At 36.4% G+C, this 16,283-nt stretch overlaps 2 protein-coding genes across 4 annotated transcripts; one reads left to right on the top strand and one right to left on the bottom strand.

The window, feature by feature from the left end:
• Window positions 1-804: 804 nt before the first annotated feature.
• Window positions 805-4,434, top strand: LOC107616539 (disease resistance protein Roq1). 3 transcript variants are annotated; one of them, XM_021111472.2, is made up of 5 exons: window positions 805-1,356; window positions 2,198-3,270; window positions 3,367-3,497; window positions 3,622-3,660; window positions 3,755-4,434. In XM_021111472.2, exons 1-2 carry the CDS (start codon window positions 866-868, stop codon window positions 2,979-2,981), a joined length of 1,275 nt encoding a protein of 424 aa, XP_020967131.1. In that variant the 5' UTR covers window positions 805-865; the 3' UTR covers window positions 2,982-3,270; window positions 3,367-3,497; window positions 3,622-3,660; window positions 3,755-4,434. The 3 variants fall into 3 exon arrangements, with proteins under 3 accessions (XP_020967131.1, XP_016173977.1, XP_016173979.1); XM_016318491.3 differs by having other exon boundaries at window positions 3,367-3,660; XM_016318493.3 differs by having other exon boundaries at window positions 3,622-4,434.
• A 3,567-nt stretch (window positions 4,435-8,001) lies between these two features.
• Window positions 8,002-9,519, bottom strand: LOC148543677 (uncharacterized). Its single transcript, XM_088498636.1, has one exon. It carries the CDS (start codon window positions 9,517-9,519, stop codon window positions 8,002-8,004), a length of 1,518 nt encoding a protein of 505 aa, XP_088354762.1.
• Window positions 9,520-16,283: the final 6,764 nt, after the last annotated feature.

Below are 16,283 nucleotides of genomic sequence, written 5' to 3' on the forward strand. Positions count from 1 at the left end.
ACCAACTACTAAATCACTACTTCTAACCATCTTTTATATTGAAAAAAATTAATTTTCTAATTCCTAACTAATTTTCTAATTTTCTAATTCCTAATATATATAGCTACTAGAGGAAGCATGTTAACATTACTAGCATTACTAACCTATATTGACAAAAAAAAATTTCATTTACTAACTTTTTTATGAATGACACTAACAATATGTGCAACTTTATCAACTAATAGATACAGTTTGGATCGTCCTCTATGTAGTTAGATTTGAATTTTGGCGGGTTATTGACAAAATTTTTATTTAGGTTCATTTTGTGATTTGTAATTCGAACCAATTGAGTCTAAATTCCATATATATGCCTGATGTTAATAAATTGAATCTATTGATATCGATTTACCTATGCTCTTCAATGGAATTGTAAATCGAAGTTATTATATTCGATTTAGTAGGTATGTTGTTTCGATTTATTATATTTATTATGAGTGCAATTCGAAGTTCATAAATTCAATTTATCATATACTTGTCAAACTAACGTTTAAATCCTACTAAATTAAAACTACCTCAATTTTACTATAAACCTACTAAATCGAATTATATTGACAAACCCTAAATTGAATATAATAAATTCGATTAAACTGGTAAAAAAGATTTACATGTAATGTTTTTTGCTTTTGAGATTTTCACGTAATATTGGTGTGTGCTTGGTTTCTTTACTGGTTTTACCCTTAAAAAATCCCATTAATCGGGTTGACCTATAAGTCAATATTGGAGCGTATATTCTTTGTATCTTTTTGTTTGTTTGTTTAGCATAGCCATTGCCATTATTATCCCTTTTCCTCTACACGGTACAACCATCCAACGGTGTTCTCATAATATGGCTCACTCTGTTGCATGCTCATCTCTGGTCTCCCCCAAAAGGTACGATGTATTTATTAGCTTCCGAGGGGAGGACATCCGCACCGGCTTCACCAGCCATCTTCATAAGGCTCTTACCAACAAGGGAATCGAAACATTCATAGATTATCAACTTGAAAGAGGAGATGGCATTTGGGATTCACTTTGTAAAGCAATCGAAAACTCATACATATCGGTGGTCGTCTTTTCTAGACACTACGCTTCCTCAACATGGTGCTTGAAAGAACTGGTGAAAATAATGGAGTGCAGAAAACATCTAGGGCTGCTTGTTATTCCTGTGTTCTACAATACAGATCCATCACAGGTACGCTATCAGAGAGAGACTTATCAGGAAGCTTTTTCTGAACAGGAACGGAATCTCCGGAACCGGAACGATGAATCCGAAGAGCGTAGGTGGAGGGCTGCTCTGGCTGAAGCCACAGATCTATCTGGATTCGACTCACAAAGTAGGTTAGTTGTCTTCCTTCTATCTATGTATTATTTGTTAATTAATTAGCTGGATTAGTGCGTAATTAGCTGACTTGACTGTTGACTGTAACTAACTTGGGGTTGGTTTAGCATTTGTCCACTTGAGCAAGTGTGTTGGGTTGGAATCCCACGCTTTGTGTATGGAGTAATTTATTGGCAAACAAATCCTTAAATGGAGCTCAGGTTGTGGTTATTAATGAGAATGTAGGATTTTTAATCCCAATTTAACTTTTAAACTGATATTTTGTATAAAAATGATTAATTAAAGGGACTAAAATGTGAATGAAATGTTGTCAAGAAAGTCCTTGCATTCTCTTAAGACTCTGTAAAGCCTCAAGGTCCTAGAAAAATCTTCCCCATTAAAGAAGGAGCCAACTAAGCCAATATTTGATTACATTTTAGAAATTTTATACCCCCAAAAAAAGTTTTAAATTTATTGATGTAATTTTACTCTCAATATTTTAAGATATTTACTAATTACTATTATTGAAACAATAATCCAATGAAATAACATGACTTATCCAACGACTTACATACCTCATGATTTTCATGACATTTTAGTTAATTTCTCTTTAAACTTAAGTGATAAACAAGAAATCCAAAATCCTATTATATAGTTATCCTACTTATTATTGTATTCAGATTCAATTTTTAAATTTTTATACATTGATTCTAAAACTTTGTGGTCAAGAATGATATATCAAACTCAAAAAAATAGAAAATGGACTATATACTAATTAATATATTCCTTAAGTATTCCGATTGATAAAACTCTTTATGTAAAAATTCCTTTTGTTATGTGTATTTTATATATTTATGCTAGGGACGAATCTCTACTCATCAAGGACATTGTCAAAGATGTTTTGCAAAAGCTATTGGAATTTGGATATTCCAATACCACAAAAAGGCTTGTTGGAATCGAAGAAACTCGTAAACACGTTGAGTTATTACTCAAAAATGCTCAAAGAATTGGAATTTGGGGTATTGGGGGAATAGGAAAGACGACAATTGCTAAAGTTGTGTTTACCATCCTCACTCCCCACTATGATAGTGTTTGCTTCTTGGAAAATATAACAGAAGAATCAAAATATGGCGAATTGGCATATTTACGTGGAAAGCTCTTGGAGCAACTAAAGCAAATTAATCCTATAGGTAAGGTTGTAGGAACTAAACTCACAACAAGAAGCCTGAAAAAAGCTCTCATTGTGCTTGATGGTGTGGATACTCTTGAGCAATTAGAGTACTTGTGTGAAGAGTCTAAAGTTCTTGATGACCTACCAGAAGATAGCAGAGTCATCATTACAACAAGAAATAGGTGTTTGCTTACTAACAAAGTAGATGAGATATACGAGGTCAAGGCATTGAGCCCTGAAGAATCTCTAAAGCTTTTTAGCCTTAGAGCCTTTAGGGAAATCCATCCCAAAGAGGGATATGAGGAACTCTCAAAACGAGCAGTAGAATATGCAGGAGGTATTCCATTTGCTCTAAATGCACTGGGTTCATATTTATCCTCTTCGAGATCACTGGATAAAGATTTTTGGGAAAGCACTATGAGAAAACTTGAAAACTCCCCTAATGTAGAAATTCAAGAGGTGTTAAGGTATTAGATTGTCTGCAGCCAAAGATACTTTGCCACAAAAGTAGAAGACCGTGTCAAGAAGATACTACATGCTTGCAATTGATTCGAACCAAACAATGGACTGGTCGAACTTAAACATAAAACTTTAATATGTACTACATCTTATGACAAGAGAATACAAATGCATGACTTGTTACAAGAAATGGCTTTGGCGATAGTGCATGCACCAAGAAGCTGAACTGGATCTTGGAGGCTGTAGCAGATTGAGGGATGTCAAAGACATTCGTGTTAAGTACTTAGTACTTTAAAACAACACAGTAAGGAGAACAATTTTACTAATTTATTTTCAGGCATATGCTTTCAGATAGAAGTATTTAATTTGATATTAGTTTCTTTTATTATTGTTTTAACAGGGAACTAACACAGTGGAAGGCATACTTTTGGACATATCTCAGATAGAAGATTTACAGTTTAGTTCGATATATTAAAAAGATGAATAGGATAAGATTTCTAAAATTCTATTTCGCCAAAGGTAGTTCCTGTGGTGAGTACCTATCTGAAGGCCTTACACAGTTTCGTAAAGAATTAAGGTACCTTCAGTGGGAAGGATACCCTTGTAAGTCTCTTCCGCTAGGATTGTGTGTTGAGTTTCTTGTTGATATTCACAGGTGCCACGGCAATGTGGAAGAGCTTTGGCAGGGAAAAAGGTATATGTATCTGTATATATATTTACTTTCCGAGATCAATCAAAATTTTATTAAAAGATTTTCAGCTGTGATGTTTCCTTTCAACTTGTTGCAGGATCTTAACAATCTAGAAATGATTGATCTGAGTGAATGTAGAAAGTTAATGAACCTTCCAGATATGTCTAATGCATCAAGACTTTAGGTGGGTGAATCTCTCTGGTTTAGAGAAGTTGTGTCATCTTCATGAATCAGTTCTATCTGCTCTTACTGTGATACTGGACAACTGCAAAGCTCTCATTCAGGTTAAAAGGGAGAAGCACTTAATAGTTAATATCTAAGCAGGACAGCAATTGAAACATTGCACACATCCATTAGGATTCTAAACAATCTTAAGCCCCTTAAGACTTGAGCATCTTCCAAATGAGTTGCCTGGCTTGAAATCCCTAAAATATCTTAATCTTTTTCACGGTGAAGTGGAATTTCAGAAAGACCAGCTATATGTCCTGTTTAATGGCTTAGTATCGCTACAAATATTGCATTTTAAGGATTGTAGTAAATTGATTGAGCTCCCTGACAATATCAGCCTCTTATCAGAATTACATGAACCAAAGGCTTAATGGGAGCTGTATAATGACATTACTAGCTAACATAAAAATACTTCAGCTAGAAACTGTCCTTGGAGAATTGCAATCAGCTTCAATTATTGTTTCTTATATTATGTCACTCAGCTTTATGTGTGTTTGTATATGGTATACAATCAAGGGCCCTTACATTTTGTGTGACACTCAACCTTATGTGTTTCTGTAGGATAAGTTAAAACAAATCAAAACACAAAAAAGTATATTATAACATTGATCATTAGCAAACCGTGCAGTTACAAGCATCTTTTGTCCATAAAAGGTAGAAAGCTATATTCTGTTTTCAAATATAAACTGTAATCGACAGAGAAAATGTATACGATGGTTTAACTAGTTACTAGATTTGAGAGAAAAATTAAGAAAATTAAAACAGCTTGTTAAAACTTGTACTACAACATTACATTACGATGAGGTTTTAACTTCTATAGTGAAAAAGATGTTCGAAAACCTTCCCATTTCTCATTCAACTTCTCCAGCTTGGATATTGCAGATGCATATGAGACTTCAGAATTGTTAATTGTCAACGTTAGCTCCTTGCTTTCAGCTATGCAATTCTTAGCCTCGTCTGTTAGTTTCCTCCTTTTGCCATCACATTCTTCCAAGTCCTTATTCTACTTGGTCCGTTTCATTTGGATGATTTTTCTTTGTTCAACAAGAAGGCGAATATGTTCGTCAAGATCTTAAACCTCTCTGTCAACACTTTCTGCTTGAAACTTGTATTGTTTCATTCTTTCTTTCAGTAATTCTTGTTGTTTCCTAGCATCTAACATTTTGTGCACAAGTTTTTCTTTTTGTTCCAAGCGGCTAGTGTTGTCTTCAACTACTTTTTGGGTCGATGCAAAACTTTTGATCAGATCCTCAACAGAAGCTGACATGCTTTTCCATCTGATGCCTGTTCTATGCACTGTAAAGAAATTTGTAACTTATGTTGTAGTTCAATGTCACCAAGAATGTTTTCAAGTATGCATTCAAGATTATGCAGAGCTTCCCTTATGACAACATCGCTTGCAGAACAGGCTGGTTTCGGCAACGACTTCTGTGTTCCCAACAAGATGCTCTCAAGTTCAGCAAGAGGATCATCTCACTTGTCTTCAACTTTAGGTTTGTCAAGACCCATTTGTTCCTTTTTTCTTTCCGGATTTGGTTCTTCAACGGTCCAATTATTAATGTCAGGATGAACCAGGAGTTGTCTTCTTAGTAGCATTGGATTTTCTTCATAATGCTTAGACCTTTCTATGGTACTTGGTTGATCATAAAAGTTTTGAACCAGCATGTCTTTAGACACATTTTCTTTGCTGGCTGAATCCAAATTAACGAGCAGATCCAATCCAGCATCAAAATCAATTGGCCTTCCTTCATTTCCTTTGCTTTTGACCTACGCAATATAATCAGATTGACAAGATGTGATTGAAGGTTGTGGTAGGCTTAGAGAAGGGGGTTGAATCTATGCCTTCCTTTTAGTTGCTGTTGTTACCCTTTTAAAACAGATTGCAATTCTGATTCTGTTTGAACTCAGCAGCGGAAATTTATGAGACAATTTATTTTTGTCTCATGAATATCAGAAAACAAAACACAGCATAGAAGAGAAAAACTAACACCAGCATGTATCCTGGTTCGGTTGCCTTGTGCTATGCAACCTACATCCAGTCTCCTCCACAACTATGGAAGAATTTCACTATAGTTAACAGTATTACATACACCAATAACACAGGATTGACCCAATCCTTTCACACTCAAGTTCTAACCTAACTTGACATTGGCTATGCTAATACCTAACTATTCACTCTTAGTGCTAACCCAACTAAGAAAGGAATACCTCACAGGTACAAGATACAAGACATAAACACACCTAAAGAAATCAGAAAATAACTCTAGGCTTTTCTCTCAAGTGTATCACTCAGCCTTTTTCCACTCATGGCTTTTTACTTGAGTTCTCTCAATATGCCTTTTCTATCAAGAAATTACAGAAAGATAAACATTGAAAAGTAAATTACAATCTGTAAAACATGAAGGAGATTGACTTCATCAACAGCCTCTTTGCTATGTGAAAAACCAGCTTTGCAAACCACTAATTTAGTTCTTCAGTATTGGCCGAATGCTTCTTTGATAGAAAGCATTATCCAAGTAGAGGAACTTCACAGTGAGTACTTCACAGAACACAACTCTCAAACTCTGGTTTTCTCTTCTTGCTTTCTGAATGAACAACAAGCTTCTTTTATCTCCTTGCATGTGGCTGAGTTCTTCTTCCAAGGTCAACACCTTGAGCTTTGAGCTTCACCAACTCACAGATTCACTTTTTCACCTTAATCCTCAGAGAAGAAACTTTTCCTCTGACTTCCTCATCTTGACCGAAAGCCACAAAGCAGTAACAATAGAAATCTTCTTATGGTCAACTTGATCTTAGCCATAGAAATGCAACTTGGTCCCCAAGAATCTCTTGTGACCGTGGATTTGTAGCAGTGAAGAACAGAGATCAACTTTCCCTTGAATGCCATTTTCGGATTGTGCAGAGAGTTGGAAAGAAGGGATGAAGATCTGATGCATGCAAGATGAGATGGATTACCTTTAACCTAAGCTTGATTTGGATTAGATTTTCTGCTTTAGCTTCTATGCTTCAAGCTTAGATTTTCTCTTTCTTGCTTCTTTGGTTTCTGGCTTATGGAGGAAGCTTTTTCTCTCTTTCTCTTTCTTACTTTTCTGAAGTCTTGATGTGATTTGATTAGAGAGGAGAGGAACGTTGCTTTGGTTGGAGCAAGATGGAGGGAATTGAAATCAATTCGGGCTTGGATCGGGTATCCAATCTTTTTGCCCATTCTGATTTTTCAGCCTTGTTTCCTCATGGGCTTCATTTATTTATTTAATCCATTAGCCTTGTTTTATTTTTCATTCCATTTGGGCTGTGAATCAGATTTTGACCTGCAGTAGTTTTATAAATAATTAGTAATATGCAATTATAATTAATCAACACTAATTATTTATTTGCCCAAAAATAATATTTGTCATAACTAATTAATTTAGTTAATTTCTTAACTCAACAATCTCCTCCTTGATGACAAACATGATTTAAGCAATAAGCAAAAGAAATGAGTTTGAGTAAGGTTTAGAAACTCCCTTTGATTTTTGTCATTTGCTTTTATGTTGCTCCCCCTTTCCTTTTCAAAAATTGCTCCCCCTGGATTTATGCTCTTCTCTTCTTTCCTGTTTACATATGCTTATATGGAACTAAACATATGCTATGTACCAACCAAAAGTATAGCAAACAGTGATAGTTTAAATGGCCAAAATAGAGCTTTAATACATCAGGGTCAGAGTCAGATAGCAACATATCATAAAGCAAGTTTCCAACCTCTTTCACAACAGTTCACAATAATTGCAAACATTTGAAAATCAAGCTTATTAAAATCTGCTGCAGTCAAACAAAGTCCACAAAAAACAGTAATCAAAGGCAACTTTAGTCAGAATAGCATGCCAGCTATTGCTATTTCTCCTATTACTCCCCCTTTTGTCATCAAGGGTTGATAATAAGCAAGAACAACAAAAACATCACTATAAACCCTGCAAGAAAGGTTAGTGCACAGTCCAAAACACTAACTAAACTACCATAAGTGCATTAGTATTCAAAGTTATTACAGTCATCCAAAATGAAACAGTTCAAAAGTAGCTAAAGAAACAGAATTCATGAGACAAAAAGAGAGCAGCAGCAGTAGTTTTTATGAGACAAATCCTAGGCATCAGAACCATTCCCCTCCGAAGCAGCTTCTTCTTCAACATCCGTGGCAATGTCTTCATCATTTTGAAGGTTGTCAATGAAAGTCATCAGTACAGCCACCCTATCCCTTGATTTCTTTAGAAAGTTCTCATGCTTGCTAGCCAGCTTCCTTTTCTCTTTGCTCAATTCAATCAAGTGATTCGATTGGGAGACAAACTCTTGAGCAACATCCCTGACCACATTCAGCAGAGTGGATTTCTTCCCAGTGGAGATGGAAGTACCCTCAGTGGAAGGAGCAGTAGAATCATCTGGAATGAACTCTTCATCATCATCATCTAGAACCACTCTCTCAGATCGAGTTGGTCCTTTTTTCTGTTTCACTGAACCACCCCCTTTTAGGTATGAATGTCTGTTTTTATAATCCTCATTTGACAGGTCAACACCAAAATTCTCAAATATGCAAGTTAAAAACATGCCATAAGGTAGTGCTTTATCTTTTATACTTCTAACAGAATCAAACATGTATCTAGCCATCAAGTAGGCAAAAGAGATTTCTGTTTTAGTGATTAGGGCATACAAAACAAGTGTGTCAGTGTAAGAGACCCTTTGATATGAACCACTTTGAGGAATCAAGATGTGATTAACAATTCGGTGCAACTGAGCACGTTCATATCCCAGGGCTTTGTGAGTGGGTGTGATGCCATCAATTAGGGAAATATGTTCACAAATGTGAGCCAAAGCATCATGGTAAGAAATACCAACACCTTCATCCCATTTCATAGAGGTATAAGCACACGGCCCAACATCAGTGTACTTCAAGGAGTCACTGATAGTTTCATTATTCAAGATAATGTCTCTGCCCTTAACATACGAATGTACACTTCCTTCATGGTAAGTCATGTTTGCATAAAATTCTTTGACCAACTGAGGATATATAGGTTTTTTGATTTTGAAAAGGTGATTCCAGTCTAAAAATTCCAAATTTTCAACAAAAGAAAAACCTTTCTTTTTCAAATCAGGTAAATCAGCCAGAAAAGATGGGCATAGAGTACGATACTGAACGACTCCCTCATAAAAATCATGGTTCATGGCAGATTTGAAACGATGGGGGTTAAAGTCTGAGTGAGATGTCATGTAGTGTGATTTGTGAGCAAAAGGATCAATGTCTGGTTCTCTAACAGATGTGAGAGGGCGATGAGGGTTACCTCTTTGTGATCGAACAGGGACAGACCTTGACTTAGGTTTTGCTGTCTCAGGAACAGGTTCTGCAATAGCAGGACGCTTCCCTTTGGATGAGCCAGGTTTCGAAGAGCTCGGTTTGGAGGGCGTCGTCTTAGGTGGTGGCATCGGCTTGGCAGGAGCAGGGTACATTGGTGTAGTCTTGGTTCGCGCCAGGGGTGCAGTGCGAGGAGGAGAGGTAGGAGGAGATGGTGAAGGTGTGAAGGTGCGGTCTTGGGAGCGAGTGGAGGGTTTGGATGGAAGTTTATACACCTTTTCTCGAGGAGGCTTGTGTACTATGGTTTTCTTCCTCATTTGGTGGTTTTTGATTTAAGAAGAAAGAGAGTAATGTGGGTAGTGGTGAAAACCGAAGGGATAAAAAAGGAGTAATGGAGGGAAGAGAGGGAGTGTTGGTAACCGTACCCAAAAGCAAATTTCCAAAATCATGCAACTGCATCACCATTTGAAAAGACTTGAAAAGACATGACCTCATTCAAGAAATATTTTATTTGATTTTAAAAATTAAAAAAATTAATTTTAAAATTTTGAAAAACAACAAAATTAACCTGAAACACTTTTTGGGCCACAAAACATTTAGTGAAAGCCTTTTATGAAACACACAATTCATCAAAAACTAACAAACAAGATTGTAACATTCATATTTGGGCCTTGAGATGATATGAAATTAATGAAACACATTTGGACCACTCTTGATCTGAATATTGAGGTTGGCCCAGATTGAGATTTATTTGAAACAAGCCCAGAACATGTTGACTTGATGGAAACGTTCATCACCTGCCCAAAATTGTCTCATGCCTGTTTATGAGACAAAAAAAAAAGCTCCAGCAAATACATCAGCATTTTTTAAACAAAGAATCATAACTCAAGATTCCTAGACAAGTCCTAAGCATGCAGAATCTATCCTCAGCTAATGGTTTTGTAAAAATATCTGCTAATTGCTCCTCTGATTTAACAAATTGAATACTAATATCCCCCTTTTTGGACATGTTCTCTTATTGAGTGAAATTTCACTTCAATGTGTTTGGTCCTAGAGTGCAAAACTGGATTTTTAGAAATATTAATGGCACTCATATTATCACACATCAAGGGAATATTTTCAGCATTTAATTTGTAATCAACAAGCTGTGTTTTTAACCATAAAAGCTGAGAACAACAAGAGGAAGCAGCTATATACTCAGCTTCTGCAGTGGATAAGGCCACCGTTGGTTGCTTCTTACTTGACCAGACATTTAAGGACTTTCCAAGGAAGTAACATAAACCAGAAGTGCTCCTTCGATCAACTCTATCACCAGCGAAATCTGCATCACAATAACCAACTACAGAAAAATCATCAATCTTAGGATACCAAAGACCAAAATTGGATGTGCCATGAACATATCTAATGATCCTTTTAACTGCAGAAAGATGTGACTCTTTAGGTTTGGATTGAAACCTAGAACACAATCCAACACTTTGCACAATATCGGGTCTAGAGGAAGTTAAGTACATTAGAGAGCTAATCATTCCTCTATACCTAGTCTCATCAACATCTTTCTCAGTTTCTCCCTTATCTAGTTTAGAACTAGGATGCATGGGAGTTCCCATGGGTTTGACATTTTCCATACCAAATTTCTTAACTAATTCCTTGGCATACTTTTCTTGATGAATGAAAATACCTTTTTCAGTTTGTTTAATTTGCAGCCCAAGGAAAAAATTAAGTTCACCCATCATACTCATGTCAAATTCACTTGTCATGAGTTTTCCAAATTCAGAACAAAGGGATTCATTGGCTGATCCAAAAATAATGTCATCAACATATATTTGGACTAGAATAAAAGAATCATTAGAGTTCTTGATAAACAGAGTTGTGTCAGTGGTGCCTCTTTGAAAACCATTTTTTCACAAGAAAAGAACTAAGTCTCTCATACCAAGCTCTAGGAGCTTGTCTTAAACCATAGAGAGCTTTAGATAATTTGAAAACATGATTAAAATGCTCTTTATTTTCAAAATCAGGAGGCTGCTCCACATACACTTCTCTATCTATCACACCATTCAAAAATGCACATTTCACATCCATTTGATATAATTTAAAACCACAATATGCAGCATAAGCTAAGAGAAGTCTTATGGCTTCCATTCGGGCAACAGGGGCAAAGGATTCATCAAAGTCTATTCCTTCTTCTTGGTCATATCCTTGTGCCACTAGTCTTGCCTTGTTTCTTGCAATGCTACCATCTTCTCCCAACTTGTTCCGAAATATCCACTTGGTGCCGGTCACTTTCTTTCCACTTGGCCTTGGAACCAAAGTCCATACTTGGTTCTTTTCAAACTCAAGAAGCTCATCCTCCATAGCTTTGACCCAAGAAGGGTCACTAAGTGCTTCCTTGACGTTTTGAGGCTCTATTTGTGAAAGAAGGGCAATGTTTGATCCTTCATTTGCCTTTCTAGTGGAAGACCTTGTTTGCACTCCATGAGAGACGTCCCCAATGACAAATTCCTTAGGATAATTCTTCAAGAATCTCCATTCACGAGGTCTGGTGGACTTGGAGGCAGATTCATTCACCAAGGGATTCTGAACGCTGCTGACTGCAGGATTTCCTTCAGATTCATGAGACAAAATGGAATTGTCTCTTGAATTCTCAGCATTAGCAGTTTCTGGTTCAGCTTGTCCAGAACTCTCTTTTTCTTGATTTTGAGCAGCTTCACCTTCCTTTTGAGCTTGATTTCCTGCATCACATTCTTCCAAAAAGCTTTGTACCAAGTTAGTATCACAAAATGTAATATGTATGGACTCTTCAATAATCCTAGCATCTTGATGATAAACCCTATATGCTTTACTAGTTGTGGAATATCCTACAAACAAACACTCATAAGCCTTTGGATCAAATTTTCCCAAATTTTCTTTGTTATTTAAAACAAAACATTTGCATCCAAAGATGTGCAAGTAATCTAAGTTTGGTGGGTAGCCTTTCCAAAGTTCATAAGGGGTTTTCTTCAAAAATTTTCTTATGATTGTTCTATTTAAAATGTGGCAAGCTGTGTTAACCGCTTCAGCCCAAAGGAATTTTGGAACATTACTCTCACAAAGTATAGCTCTTGTCATCTCTTGTATGCTTCTATTTCTTCTTTCCACAACACCATTTTGTTGTGGTGTTCTTGGACAAGAGAAGTTGTGAGATATTCCAAATTCCTCACAAAAGGATTCAAACAAATTATTTTCAAATTCAGTTCCATGATCGCTTCTTATAGAAGAGATTTTCAAATCCTTTTCATTTTGAATTTTCTTACAAAAAGGTTCAAAGGCCGAAAAGGCTTCATTTTTGTGTGCAAGAAATAAAACCCAACCAAACCTAGTGTAGTCATCCACAATTACTAAACCATAATGTTTACCACCTAGGCTTTGAGTTCTTGTTGGACCAAATAAATCAATGTGTAGCAATTCAAGTGGTCTTTTAGTAGAGATGTCTTCCTTTGGTTTAAAAGAACTTTTTGTTTGTTTTCCCATTTGGCAAGCATCACAAGTGATGTCTTTGTCAAACTTTATCAAAGGAAGACCTCTTACTAATTCTTTCTTAACAAGTTTGTTTATTTGAAACATACTTGCATGGCCCAATCTCTTGTGCCATAACCACTTTTCAGATTCTTTAGAGTGAAGACAAGATACATTTTGATCTTTTAGTTCATCAAGAGTAAGTCCATACATATTATTAAAACGCTTGGCAACAAACATCACTTCATTTGTTTTTTCATTAACAACACAGCATTCAAATCTTTTGAAAATCACTAAATATCCTAAATCACACAGCTGACTTATACTCAAAAGATTGTGCTTCAAACCACATACCAAAAGTACATCATCAATGAAAGTAGATTGCTCATTACCTACTTTTCCAACAGCAATGATTTTACCTTTACCATCATCTCCAAAGGTCACAAAACCTCCATCATACTTGTTTAGTTTGATGAAGTAAGTTGACCTCCCAGTCATGTGCCTTGAACATCCACTATCCATGTACCACATGTCCTTTTTGTTCTTGGATGCTAGGCAGATCTGCATGATGAGTTTTAAGTAGCCTTAGGTATCCAAATTAATTTGGATCCTTTGAAGTTAATCCATCTTGGTTGCCCAAGTGCATTGAAATCACAAACAACATTGTAGACTTTGTTTCCTACAACTCTCTTTTCAATGAAGCATTGTGCATATGAGTGACCAAATTTCTTGCAATTAACACAATGATTTTCTGGTGTGTGTTGCTGAAACTGATGTGAGTTATATTGCTTGAAATGATTAAAGCTTTGAAATTTTCTGGTTCTTGGAGGAGATGCATTTCTTTTGACAAACTGATTTTTAATAAAGTTAATCCTCTTTGCAAAAGCATTTTCACCAGAATTTTTTTGAATATTTTTGCCTTTCGAAAATGAGGTTTTGTTGTAAAAAGTTGGTTTCTTGAAAGCAGCCTCATTTTTCGAAATATAACCCAAACCTGGCCGGTTTGAACTCGGTTCAGTTTTTGGTGAAGGCTCAGTTTTACTTGTGTATACTTCATCAAATTTTTCTTCAAGTGTTGGAGTATTTTCAATACCAGATTTGTTTGGTATGGTTTTGGTATTTGATGAAGAAGCCACAAACTTTATAGAGGAAATATTAGAAAATGCATCTTCCTTGGTTATGTAGCCTAAACCAGATTTTTCAAACAATGGTCTTTGACTTGCAAGTACTTTGTCCAAGTTACTAGAACCTTGAGCAAATTTTGCTAAGTCACCATTCAGCCTTTTACTCATATCATTTAATCTTTTATTTTCAGCAATTAACTCATGTGAAGGATCCACAATGTGCTTTCCTTTTAATTTTTCAAGTTCAGATTTTAGAAATCTGTTTTCTTCAATGATGTCCAAAGCACATTCAGTTTCCTTCACTTTTTCTTTTAAAAATTCATTTTCATCTCTTAACACATCTCTTTCAGATCTGCATTCATTGTATTTGTCAAGCAGTTTTGATGTGTTTAAAGTGAGATCATCAATAATAACATGCAAATCCTCAATGGTCAAATCATAATAGTTTACCTCATCAAGATTGTTGTTTCCAGCCATGAAGCAGTCTTTGTCATCTCCTTCAGATTCTTCTTCTTCATTTGAGTCATTCTCAAGATCCTCCCAAGCTGCCATGAGTACTCTCTTCCTTTCCTTCTTTCCTTTGTCCTCCTTTTTGAGCTTTGGACAGTTTAGCTTGAAGTGTCCAGCCTCCTTGCAGTGATGGCACGTCACTTTGCTCAAGTCGAACTTGTGCTCTTTTGAACTTGAACCTTTGTATTTGCCCTTGTCCTTCATCATCCTTCTAAGTCTCCTAGCAAAAAACAAAAGCTCGTCATCTGAAATACCATCACTACACTCACTCTTTCGGTTCTATTTGTGACTTGAGGGCTATTCCCTTTTTCTTTGAGTCTGTGTTTGTGTGTGTGGCTTCACAGGCAAGGAGTTTTCCTCTCAGCTCATCTGTTGTTACTCTCGGTTAGGACAGTGGCAGTGTTTTCCCACTCTTTTGTGAGGCTTCTAAGGAGTTTTCTCACCAAGGTTTGTTCTGCATAGTTTGTACCCATAGCATCAAGGTTGTTGATTATGATTGAGAATCTCTCAAACGCTTCATCAATGCTTTCTCCATCCTTCATGCTAAACATCTCATACTCTTTTCGCAGCATATCAATCCTCGTTTCTTTTACTTGTTTGGTGCCTTCGTGTGTAACCTGGAGTTTTTTCCAGATTTCTTTGGCTGTCTTGCATCTAGACACCTTCCGGTACTCTTCAAAGCTGATAGCACAGTGAAGAAGGTTGATTGCTTTAGCATTCAGCTCTATCTTCTTCTTATCATCTTCATTCCATTCAGCTTCTTCTTTTGGAGTCACCATTCCATCAGCACTTATTTTTGTTGGAATCTTGGGACCGCTCACAACAATCTTCCATATGTTGTAGTCAATGGATTGGATGAAGATCTTTATCCTTTCCTTCCAGTAGGAGTAGTTCTTCCCGTTGAAGAAAGGTGGCCGGTTGTTTGACTGGCCTTCAGTGAGGGTGTAGGCAACTGTGGTTGTGCCTAAGTTGTTCGCCATTGGATCTTTGCTCCAAGCGGTTAAGCTTGATTCTTGAGACCTTAGCTCCTGATACCAATTGAAGGTTGTGGTAGGCTTAGAGAAGGGGGGTTGAATCTATGCCTTCCTTTTAGTTGCTGTTGTTACCCTTTTAAAACAGATTGCAATTCTGATTCTGTTTGAACTCAGCAGCGGAAATTTATGAGACAATTTATTTTTGTCTCATGAATATCAGAAAACAGAACACAGCATAGAAGAGAAAAGCTAACACCAGCATGTATCCTGGTTCGGTTGCCTTGTGCTATGCAACCTACATCCAGTCTCCTCCACAACTATGGAAGAATTTCACTATAGTTAACAGTATTACATACACCAATAACACAGGATTGACCCAATCCTTTCACACTCAAGTTCTAACCTAACTTGACATTGGCTATGCTAATACCTAACTATTCACTCTTAGTGCTAACCCAACTAAGAAAGGGATACCTCACAGGTACAAGATACAAGACATAAACACACCTAAAGAAATCAGAAAATAACTCTAGGCTTTTCTCTCAAGTGTATCACTCAACCTTTTTCCACTCATGGCTTTTTACTTGAGTTCTCTCAATATGCCTTTTCTCTCAAGAAATTACAGAAAGATAAACATTGAAAAGTAAATTACAATCTGTAAAACATGAAGGAGATTGACTTCATCAACAGCCTCTTTGCTATGTGAAAAACCAGCTTTGCAAACCACTAATTTAGTTCTTCAGTATTGGCCGAATGCTTCTTTGATAGAAAGCATTATCCAAGTAGAGGAACTTCACAGTGAGTACTTCACAGAACACAACTCTCAAACTCTGGTTTTCTCTCCTTGCTTTCTGAATGAACAGCAAGCTTCTTTTATCTCCTTGCATGTGGCTGAGTTCTTCTTCCAAGGTCAACACCTTGAGCCTTGAGCTTCACCAACTCACAGATTCACTTTTTCACCTTAATCCTCAGAGAAGAAAC

The sequence above is a fragment of the Arachis ipaensis genome, chromosome B9 (assembly GCF_059453495.1).
Source record: "Arachis ipaensis isolate K30076 ecotype BB chromosome B9, ASM5945349v1, whole genome shotgun sequence".
In the NCBI taxonomy this organism is placed as follows: Eukaryota; Viridiplantae; Streptophyta; class Magnoliopsida; order Fabales; family Fabaceae; genus Arachis; species Arachis ipaensis.